Source organism: Salminus brasiliensis, chromosome 2, assembly GCF_030463535.1.
Source record: "Salminus brasiliensis chromosome 2, fSalBra1.hap2, whole genome shotgun sequence".
Lineage (NCBI taxonomy): Eukaryota > Metazoa > Chordata > Actinopteri > Characiformes > Bryconidae > Salminus > Salminus brasiliensis.
This window is the reverse complement of record NC_132879.1, coordinates 45,282,551-45,294,816: the sequence shown is the minus strand read 5'-3', so window position 1 is coordinate 45,294,816 and position 12,266 is coordinate 45,282,551. Positions and strand designations below refer to the sequence as shown.

The 12,266-nt window shown below is 41.0% G+C and overlaps 1 protein-coding gene across 1 annotated transcript in view; it reads right to left on the bottom strand.

Annotated features, from left to right (window-relative positions):
• Positions 1–12,266, bottom strand: part of plxna4 (plexin A4) — a 317,535-nt gene that overhangs the window by 39,159 nt on the left and 266,110 nt on the right. Inside the window, exons 21-22 of the mRNA XM_072672908.1 lie at positions 11,938–12,080; positions 10,510–10,778 (exon numbers count right to left, since the gene is read on the bottom strand). Of these exons, the coding sequence (XP_072529009.1) occupies positions 10,510–10,778; positions 11,938–12,080 (412 nt within the window). The remainder of the gene's footprint in view (positions 1–10,509; positions 10,779–11,937; positions 12,081–12,266) is intronic.

Sequence of the window (12,266 nt, the reverse complement as noted above, 5' to 3'; positions counted from 1 at the left end):
ACTGCAGGTATGAATGAAATGGCTCCATCTATACGTTTTTTGGGCACTACTGAGTGCATTATTTGAGGGCACTATAATTTCCCAAACTTTTTGGAACCAGTATCGTGCAATAGATTAGCTGATTAGCTTATACTAAAATGCATTGCGGGTCTTGTTGCTAAGCAACAAGCAGTGGAACGAAATGAAGGCAACAATGTTTGCTCATATGAGCAGGTAACAGTTACCTGGCTCATGGCTCAGCCACTTACATGTCCCGATTTCATTTGTGTTTCCATTGCTACTCAGCTTAACTAAACAGTCTGTCCCTATATAGTGCAATGCTAACGGGGGGAGTCCGTTTCAGTTACAGCCTAACTGGGGGCGCATGTTTACAGATGTTTTCTATGTGTTTTTTTTTTTTTTTAGCTTTGAATTAAGGCTTAAACGTAACTTGCCAATCTATTCTCTCTGGCCTTCTTGCTTCATAATAATAGAGCTTGTATTGGAGCAGTTAAATATACTGACCATGCACACCATGACCACAATAATCCATGTAGTTTTAAGGTGATAAGTACTGGTTAAATAATGCAATTTACAGACGTTTGATGTCTGAATTTGTGTTCGTTTTTATTAGTATTGGTGCTGGAGCTTGTAAATTCAAGGCTAATGTAGCTAACAATGAAGAAATCATAGACATAAGCAAGTCTACTCACGATTCATTCACAACTTTGATGCAACCGTGAGTTAATTTAGACATTATGTTTAGCTTGTAGCACTAATGCTATCTAAATAAGCAAACCTGAGGACACCAAATGTAGCCAATTGTGTAAATGTGATTTTGTTTTTACCAGTCTAGCGCCAATTTAATCTATGTGGTTTTAATACGGGCTCCTTGATTAAAAGCCTGCACATGATCCTGCAGGATTGATGTCATATCAACCCATGACGGCGCTGTAATAACACTGGCCCTCATTAGTGTTATTATGCACAGCAGCGGAGCCATTCAGTGGGAAATAGATCGTATTGCAATAGAAAGTGGCTGAATGCGGAGTCAGGGATGTGCGCTAGCCAGCTGTGACTAACTAATACCTTCACTTGGACAGCAATCTCCAATGTGATTGAGTGATAATGTCAATAATGTGCGTGTATCTGCCTCTCTCTCACTCACTATATATAACTCTCCATATCCCCGCTCTGTCTCCCCCTCTCTACACAATGGCTGCAGTTGAGGGGGGCGAGCCTGACCATAATTACCCATGTTGGCCAGGCCCCATCAACTCACTCAACCGTATCTTCCATTTACACCCCCCTGCCTATGAGGCCTGAGGATAAAGAGCATCCAGGCCTACACACCGTTTCCACAGCCAAATATCACTGGCCCCAAACGCTGAGGCAGCAAAGTGTCACAAAAAGCGCGCTGTCCTGTGCGCAGGAATATGGAGTACGGTGTTTAGTTCCTCCTGATTACACAGCCATTTCCTATCGGAGAGAAGTGAGAATTCCTAGAGGATTCCAGCGTGGCAGATGTGCAGAGGGACATTAGAATGGAAAGCAGTAAAGAGAAAGCGAGAGAGACAGGGCAAGAATACAGGGAATGTTGCAGCACTTGTATTACTGCCCATTACTTTTGCTCTTTATGGAGATACTGATAGTATGCTAAAGAGCTGCTGGGACGAGATTAGCTTTTTTTGTATCTTAGAGATAGTAGTCCCATCCGAATCCATGTCAGTCAGTCATTTTAACTGACTGTGTGCTTCCACCATAGTAAAGATCCCGGCAAAATCACATGACAAATCATAAAAAAAAAAAAAAAAAAAATCTACCAAGTTGGTAAATATTCCATCACATCCTGTGGAATCCCAGTTACTATTTTTTTTTACCAAAGGAATTCTGTCGTTTTAATGAATAAAATGACATTGGAACAAATGGCAAAGATGGGAGAGGCTTCTCAGTTTCTCACTAAAGCTGCAGGAAGCTGCAGATGGTTGTGGTTCCTCTTAGAAGCCTTTTGGAGAATCTTTAGGATTTAAAACTTTCCTGTTTGCCACTTGATTTGTGCAGAATGCTGCAGGTTTCACTTTTCGCACATACATCACACAAGTAAATGACTTCTTGTGTGCTTGCATACTTGAGAAAACCCAGACAGAATTCCACATGATGTGATGGAATATTTACCAACATGCCAGTTCACACAGAATTAATATGACCTGGGTTTATTTTCACCGAATATTTTTACATCATCTTTACTCCATGGGAGCTCACAGTCCATAAAAATAACTGACATGATGGAATCAAATGGGACTAGGAAACCACTAAGATACACCGTAGCACTTACACCACCCACCTCCCTGTGTAAAACTAACCCCGTCTGAATAGGCTTAGGAAAAGGTTTAGTAAAAGTTATGTAACTACTAAAGGTTTATAATGTTATGGTTCGATGAAAAATTGTAAGTAAACATCTTATACATTAAACATGATGTTCCATCTGATTGCATACACAGTCATAGTCATATTGAACTACATCTTTTAGGCATATATATGACACTAAAGTCATCTCACACAACACACACAGCTTGCTTTCTACAGTAAACAGCCATCTGTGTTAAAACACATCCCTCTGAAGCACATGTGTTAAGGAACACAGCTTGAAGTCAGAAATAACTTCAATTCACCCCTCCAGCTCAGTGGGGAAGATTGGCTACTTAATTCACAGCAGAGGACCATTATGTTACCATCTCTTTCCTCAGGCATTTGCTCAACCTGTAATCAATGAAAAAAAAGTTTAGGGTGTAAAGTGTATGCTTCATACGGAAAGAAGACTGAGGGCGTTTTCACACTAGAGCGTTTTCTGACCCGGAGCACTTGCTCTGAGAGTTCGGGATGTTTGGTCAAGTGTAAAAGCTGTTTTCAAGCCTGGGAGAGGCCCAGAGAACCGATCTCTGGGCCTCCTAAAATCAACAAAAGATGGGGGTTTGCTTAAAACAGACTCTGGTGCAGTCTGCTGCACCTATGGAAGCAAACCGCTCCTGGTGCTGCATGTGGGATTGTGCAATCGGTTTAATTCTGTCATGTGACTGCTTTAGCTTGTCGCCTACACGGCCATGACTCCAGAAAGCGTTGATATTCGATGCTTGAGTGCTCTTATAATCAAGACAAATAAGGAAAAGCAATAAACAGATGATCCCAGGTCCTACCATTCTGCAAAAACGTGCGCAGAAAAGCGATGTTCGGAATTCCGCAATCGATCCACAGTTTATATGGAATTCTTCTATGGAATAATGAGAGTTTGGCACATTGAAATGACATACTGTGAACCTTAAACACTGTAAACTACGTGAACTACATTACGTAACAGTCAACAATGTACATAAACTAAGCCCACTAGCGAAAGCCTGAGCCTGAGGCTAAACACAATGGCTACTTCGGGAGAACGTAGAACCGAACATAGCTTGAAGAAGGTGAGGCGAGTGGGAATTTATGCTAAGCTAAAAGCTAACCCTCGCTGACTCTACTACAATCTCTTTAGCTTGTTATTCGCACACATGCTGGCATACATTTAAAATCACACCCTTGATCTGATGTTCCAAGCATTATTACGCAATCACATTTACATTATCACCACGATCATCTTCAGGTTCTAGAAGATGTATTTGACTGGGATCGATGTTAATATGACAGACAGGCAGAAGGCACGTATGATACTTGGAGGGAACAGCTCTGATACAGAGGCATATGCAACAGGATGACCGCGTGCATGCGAATGCCTTCATCATGCGCATTTGAAAGTGAACGGAAGGCTGGTTTTACACTCCCACACGCGCAACCCAAAGAAAGTCTCTCATTTTTCTCTGCTGTAGTTTTTATTAATGTTGGACGCTGCTGCGAAACGAGGCCGTGGGAGACGAGGGGTTATTTTTGAATGCGTGTGCGGAGAGGAGCGAGCAGGACGAGTCTGGATGGCGCGGGAATGTGACAGATGGTTGCAGAAGCCGCTCGTTAGTTCGCTTTGCCTGCGCGCGCGTGTGAACCCAGGTTGGGGCAGGACAGATGGGGCACAGCCATCGCGCATGCTTTCTTGGAAAGGAAGAAGGGGTAGAGCTGGGCAGGAGCCTGCTGCCAAAGCCATCCTGCCTCACTACATTTTAAACACTGCTTTAGTAATCAAGAAAATGTTTGCGGCGAGGGAAGGAGAGAGAGAGTATAGGGAGCGAGAGAGGGATACAGGCAGACTATTAGGTAGTTATTAGCTATGTTATTAAGCTCGTCTTAGCGATCTATGTCCCTGTTGCGCAGGTGTGTGAGAGTTCATCAGTGCCACCTTGGTTTGCTGATGTACATTTAGAGACTGCAGCTCATTTGTTGATGTATAGTATAGGCCAACCATCCTCTAGTCCTTCATAAATGGCCAGTTTCTTCAGTCAGTGGTGTGCTTGAGAATGGTCAACGACCAAAATAAGATCTGGTCAGCAGTTGTCCTGTGTTTAGAAACTGACCAATGATGAGGAGAGCAGAAGGTGGCTGACAAATTGTGCATGAGAACAGATGGCCAGTTTGTGCAATTGTGCATTAATATAGCAGCCCTTGAGGTAGGAGGAGCTTCTTCTTAGGCTTGTGATGTCCGTTTTGATGCTGGTGAAAGATCAACCTTGACTTGGTGTTACTGCTTGCCTGCCATCTGGACCAGTTTGAACACCATGGTGCCACCTGCATGTGCCACTGAACCTCCTTACACTCTAGAGATGGATACCTGCAGGGACTAGAGTGGAGCTGGACAATATGATAATATTTTATTGTATTGTGATCAATTTTGTAATTGTGATACACAATGTGCTTTTCTAAACATATTGAGCATATTATTAGTGCTTAATAAACACTGACCACCTGCATGTTTCAAATAAAATAAGTGTAATTACACTGGTTTAATTGGACAAAGTGCAGAAGATGTTGAATAAAAATCACCCTTGAACCGTGTTCAACACAAGAGAGTATCTGAACAGTAGTTTTTTGAGAATCTGTCACTACTGATGTATTTAGCCTGTAATTACATGTATTGTGAAAAATGTCTTTAAATATCGTGGTATAGTATTTTTACCATATCGCCCTAAACTAGAGTTATTCAGTCCAAGACACTGTTCACCAGTCTTATATAATATATTCCATAACGTTACACACTAATATGCCCTCAAAGCAATTTAGCCTAGACTTTTAAAACAGGGTCCTTCAAACATGGGAAAGAGTTCTTTAGTAGAAGCAATGGTTCTATATAGAAAATTGGGTTGCTTGAATGTTTATTTAGTTAAATTTGGTTTGGTGCATTTGTGAAAAACCTTTTGTATTACCCAACAAAGAGTCAAAGAACCCTGTTTTAGTACTATTTAGAAGTCACTTTTGCTTATATACATTTTTTTCGAACACCTCTATCCAATAGATAAGCTCACTTTGTCAAAAAAGGACGGATTTCATCTCAAGAAAGTTTCTTTTTCTGGCCCTTGGAAGCCTTTTTGGACCCTCTTGCGCACAATGTCAGTTGTTAAAATCCCTCTACAAAAAGATTTGACTGAATTGAAAGAAATGAGGCTTGGATAGGTTTGCAAGTGACAAAATCACTGACACAAGCATTTGTGGAAGTGTACTCCAGACGACACACAGTGCAAAACATAGCCTTAAGCTTTAAGAAGATAAAGGCACATCCTACAACAGAACAATTTTAATCTGAACTGCTCCACCTAATTTGTATTTTGTGAAAAAGATTTATGTCAGCTAGCTGATATTTGAGCACTCTGTGTGCTTTCCTAAAACAGCCTTGTCCCTGTAAACACACAAGTCTAGTTAATGTATTTGTCCTTTGTCTGTCCCCTCCATAATCTCTCCTTCTATGATGGAGTTCTGATTGGGATCTGAGGGACACCCTTTATTTACCTTTGCTAAATGTCTTCCCGAGTTCTGGGTGTGATTAATCTTCCTTTTGTCAGGCTCGATTAATCATGCCTGTCACAGGGTGAATTATGGGGTTTGGTGGTGGTGGTGAGGGGCTGTCGTTGAGGGTGGGGTTTATAGCTTTGGTCCCCCAAAAGGGAATGAGTAGACTGCGGCTAAACGATGGGGTGGAAGGGAAATCAGATCGACTGTGCCATATATTCAGTCCTGTTCATTGAAATGTCAATACACCATGTGTCAGCACTTTCTAGCGCCTGTAACAGCGATAACAAAGCCTTTGTCATGTGCAGACTGAGAGCTTTCAAGTGCTATTTCCCTCCTTCATGACTTCATGTTGCTGTCAGCTGTCAGTCACTGGCATAAGGGCCATTTAATTGTGATTGTTGAAATGTTTAGCAGAGCATGTAAGAGACATCTGTCGCTGTATACAGTGCCTGTACAATGCCATATTTCCTGAGACCCAATCCGAACAACTTCCCAATGTCACGAGACCTCGTCCGTTTTCCAGGCGGTGAATTCCAGAAGTGCAATTTTGGTACTTAATTAGAAACCTCTGCATCTCTACAGCTGCAGATCCTTCTCTGATCCAACCCTGATTAAAAGTTCTCGTAATGGAATTCATGTATATTATAAATTTTTTGGGATCATGTGCAGCACGGATAGTATTCTGTAATATGCATTCACTGGTAAATGTCTATCTTGGCAAGTAAAAGTACTGCAAATAGTGTCAATATAGCTAATATTTCTTGCAACACCCTGTTGTGAGTATATGATAAGATTATCAGCTTATTTTTGCTTATTTTAAATCATTGAGCTAATTTTGTAGACAATAACAATTGAAACAAGCAAAAATGACCTGGCAGTGGAATACTTAAAATTACTACAAATAAGTTGAATTACCTATATTGACTATATTCAAAATTTAATTTACATAGATATATTGATGTTGAAAAGACCATGTTGAAAAATGTTTATTACTTTCAGTGTAGTCAGATAAAAACAGCAGGCAGAAACAGAGTTTATCTTTAAAAGTAATTTAGCATAATGCCACCCACGCTAAGCGTGTGGTTCCCGCAGTAACATGCTGTGGAAGAGCTTTCCACTCATGCAGTCACGCAGCTCGAAAGCATCTTTACAGGCATCCTCATGGTGATAACTGCTCCCAGCTTGTAATTAAAGCCAAGCATCATTGGGACCACTTTCACTGCGGGGATAAAATCTTCCAGTAATGCTGTGTTCGATTTCTTGAACGATTGGATCGCAAAAATGGAAAGGAAAACAAAAAAAAAGGAAAGAAAAAAGATTTAGGCGGCCAGTGGGCTGGAGCCTATGTGGACGCCTCTTTACTGTAAATCAATAAAAATGATTACCTGTTCTGGCCATGTGGATTTACCTCCAGCCTGACAAATGTAAGCTGATGAGGGAACAATTCGTTTAAGCCTGGAGGCTAAAGTGTTGCACGCGGAATGCAATTTACTTTCCCTCCTGCAAAACAAAACATGCCCTACAGTTTTCTTGCAGCCCATTTTTAAAATGAAAGTAAAGAAAAAGCTGACAAATAAACAAAACATGAAAACGACCTTTTCTGTTCATCACATTAATGCGCTCTAGCACTGGTCTGTTTCATTATCATTTTTTGGCAATTACTGTTTCTGTGTGCTTTAGACAGACAGACAGACAGGGCTTGTTGCACGTATAAATAAGCGAGCACACCAGTCAGTTGTAGGAGAGTGCAAAACCACTGTCATGGGCAAAGGAGATGATTTGACTGATGTCCAAATGGCGAGATGATAGATTACCAGGTGAAAGATGGCAGCATCTTGGCAACCTAATATAGTGCATGCCACAATGTCTCACTAGTGTAATCTGAGCCAAGGGTTGTTATTCCCACTATTTTGTTGGTGATCATAATATTCTGATATGGCCGTTTATATTGTATTTCCATTTTTGCTGTTTTTTACTTTTTGACATAATGCTAATCTGGCCATTGTTCTTTACATTGTGTCAGAAAGCTATGATGAATGGACCAATAGAAATGCTCCATAATTATTTTGAATACAATCGTTTTACATTGATTTTCATTGAAATATAAGAAGGTTGTTTCCTTTTCCTGTAAAGTTGCCATTTTTGAGATATGAGGTCTTGGTGTGATGGAGAATATGCATATATATATCGTCCCTATCCCGCAAAAATCCTGTATGTGTGCAAAAAACATGATAGCATTATAACAGTTTGGCCTGATTGTTCTAACAGTGCCTGCTTCTGCTTCTACTTTAGCCACAACAGCGTCTGTGGCACTGTAGTGTGGAGATGCAGGAGAACTGATTGCATGGAGAATTGAGATTCAGAGAATTCCCTCCATCCCACAGGTTTTAGTGCTTTCTTAATTGGATCCAGGGCTAATTAATCATAATTATATTTTAATGATGAATGTGTCAGAGCATCTCATGTTTCTGAGAGAGGGAGTGTGTATTTCAATGTCACCAAATGCAATTATTTTCATTCTACCCCATGCATCATGATCTGTTCCTCTGAGGTCATCAGAGCTGGCTCCTACAAGCATATCACCATCTAAACACATGTGAACGTAGCACGTATGGCGGACAGGTGAGGCTTTGTGTGAGTATCTGTGTGTCCACACATGTATCTGTGTGTGTGTGTGTGTGTGTGTGTGTGTGTGTGATGTTTCTTATCTCTCTTGGTGTCCTGGTAAATTTATGGGGTGGAACATGACCTTCAGTATGTGAGTTAGTACATGCCTGGGCATTTGTAGCAGTGTTGCTAGTACATAGACAAACATGTATGCTTAGAAACAGCTATGCTTCGACATAGTGGCCAATGTGCAAAGTTCCTACAAACTGCCCACCCTTATGGTAGGGAATGAAAGTAACAGTATGGTAAAGAGAGAAAATGAGGGAGTATATAAGCATAATTGTTCATCGATGGTATATCTTCTGTCCATCAGTGATCATGAGCCCTCTCTATGTATAAACTCACCCCACTAAGATAAAACTGATCATTGGTGAGGACCTGAGAATGACCAACAGATGAGCTACAGTCTTTAACTGTACATCAGCGAGGCGAAGACAGATGTTTCTAATAAAGTGGCCTGTGGCATGTTCTTTATACATATTTGTTCTGTACCCTTCAGTCTCGTTAACAGTCTACACAATAACATAAGCATGACACGTACTCACAGTGTAAATATCTCAGGTCCAAAAACGAGGAAAGAACTTGAGAACCAGAAACCTCAGCAAGCGAATGTAGATTAAAGTTTGCATTTGTAAACACATGTACAACTTTATGTATGCCTGACAAATTCCATCTACAGGTCTGTAAAAGTGCTCAGTTGCCACTGTTTTTTTAATACACATGCCGACAAGTGCTATGATTGATGGTCCTGATGTGAATTTAATGAGACGGCTTTGAGCTGAGCAGGGGCATTCATGCTACAGAGCAGATGCCACTAAAATTAATGGAGCCGACTATCTTTCATATAAAGGTTTGTGGACACCCCTTCTAATAGATGCATTCAGCTACTTTAAGCTGCACCTATTGCTGACACAGATGTGCAAATGCACACACAAAGCTGGTCTAGTCCCTGTGGAGAAGTACTGCCAAAAGCATTGGACTTTCTGGAAAATGAACCTTCTGGCACCATGCCTAATGCCAGGCATGGGATAGAGGGGTAATAAAGCCCCCCAGTATTGAGCTGTGGAGCAGTGGAACTGTGTTCTCTGGAATGATGGTGCTGCACAAAAGCTTTTTCACAAAAAGTTCAGTTGGACTAAATTGAAGAAATATTTTAGCCTGTTTTGACCAGTACTGTCAGAATTCTGTCCCAGATTAAATTCATCTGCTCACTCACTCACTCACTCACTCACTCAGTCCACTACATTTAACCAAACTGTCACGTTTTAGTCACATAAAATAATAATGTGATCCATCTGATCCATCTGTTCACAGAGAGAGTCAAATGGAGACAGACTGAAGTTCAGCGACTGAAATGAGTGGGACTACACTGTCAGGTCTGTTTGGTTCAATTTCAACTCCATCAGCTGGAAAGAAACCACACTTGCACTGTTCATTTCTGGCTAATGAGGTTTGAAATAGTCTACATCTGACAGGTCAGGGCTGACAGTAAGCTTAGGCTACTGTTATTATTTCCAGATGAGTATGTCAAGCTAAAACATTAGTATGCCATAACAACAGTCTCTCGTAGCCTTTTGCGACAATTAAATGTATTGATAAGTTCTAGGGATGCACGATAATATCGGAATCATATAAGTCTCAGCAACTAACTACTTAAAAAAGTAATTGGTCATATGTTTAAATTTGACTTATAATCCAAAACTGATATTTGTCAAAGTATTTATTGTACTTTGGAGAAGCAGATTATCTACGTTCTACAAGTCTGTAACCCAGCAAAAGTGGCATCTTATTTTTATACATTTTTATACATTCTCAGTCTTTCTACATCTACATATATTTAGTATATATCATGCACTAAATTATTGCTGGTGCTGCTTCAGAATTTAATGAAATGTCATGAAATTGCAACTACAAATAGTGCCTTCCTTGTGATGCTCTTACCTTCTGAGCAGCAGTTTGGGGTGGTTTTTGCTCTCCAGGTTCTTGTCTATGAGGTCGGACAGCAGGTGTTTGAGCACGTCAGTGGCGTACTCCAGCTTGCTCTGCAGCACGGTCATGATGAGAGAAGCCACATTGCCACGATCTCTCATGGAGAAGCCTCGCTGAGACTCCAACGTGCGGATGAAGGACAGCAGGAACACCTTGTTGTTGATCAGCTGGCCGAACAGCTTCAGACCTTTCTCTACTTGCTCCTGCCTGTAGCCTGGCACCTGCAAACCAACAGTGAAGAGATTGCGGCCACAAAGGTACTACAAAAACAAGCGTACTCATTTTGCGAATAAGCAACTAAGGGAAGATTAAAAGAAGAGGGACGGTCATGCAGCCTTTTCAAGTTCAAATACTCAAATTAAAGTTGTAAGGGGAAGTATTTTAGATAAACCTTGTCAAATGTGTAAAGTCAAATCTGATTTATTATGATTTGCCAAAACTAAAACAAGTAAATATCTCCACTACACTATTTCTAAAGCCAGCTATATTTATCTTACCTCATTTGAGGGTCATTAGACAGCATGTATTTGATCTTGACAGCAGATGAGAAGCAATTTAGAATGCAGATATTTTCTAATACATGTCATTGGTCCCATCAATAACCATTACAAACCTGTCACCATCCAGAAGCAAGCTGACTGACTGACACTTACATGCCATTTCTCTCTTAACTCCTCCAGAGTGAGGGGATGTTGATTCCATTTAAGGCTTAATTAACGTAGCTTATTAAAACCAGAGCTCATCAGAGACAGGCATCTAAGCCTTGGCTTTTAGGATGAGTTGCCTTGTCTGGCGAGATGCGATTAGCTATGTCCATCACTGTCATAACTTGGTATAAATAACCTGTGCTGTGCTGTAGATTTCACTCTATGAGGCTTTTTCATTTTCCTCCCTGTGCTCAGAAAACAGTTGTGTCATGTCATTACTGCGATTAACGAGTGAGCAGCTCATTATCTCTGGAGGAAGAGAAAGTAAGAGAGTAGGAGCCAGAGAGGAAGTGAGGGAGTATTTCAATTTAATTGTCCATCAGTGTAAAATATCCTGTCCATCAGTCTGAGACCTCTGTACTCGGTGTTAACTCATTATCTGTACCGGGGACCGATAACTGGAGCTGTTTGAGGGACATTTACCAAGAAGACAAATCAGGCCAGAGGGTTAGCAAGGGGGCAAACAAACATAGAATTACAGAGTCGATCTGCATTCACGCTAACTCTGCTAAAAACAAACACAAGCTAATAAGGTGCAATTTAGCATTACATAAATAATGCTAAAGCAGCTCTAGCCAACTGGATTTTCCCCACTGGATTTCATTCATTTGTGGTATTCTTAGTCACATTAGTATTTCTGGGTCAGTGAAGTGTGTTCTAGAACATGGCCAACCTCCAGATCTTTGAGCACAGGATGCTCCTCGATACCAGGGAAGAGCACACGCATGGTGTAGGTTCTGTAGTCCAGGAAAGGGATGCCCGCTCCATCTAGGTCACTGGTCAGCTCATTAATATCGGTCTGCAGCTCCGCGAAGGCTGGGGGGAAGCAACAGGATGACATCAGATGAGCCCTGATCATTGCAAATTACAAAACGCTTCCATTAGTCCTGAGCTGTTTACTTATTTACTTAAACGGATCAATAAAAAGCAATTGGATAATTCAGTGCTACGGCTAAAGGATACTGTACTTCGATTACCTCTGTCAGCACAGTGCAAGAATGC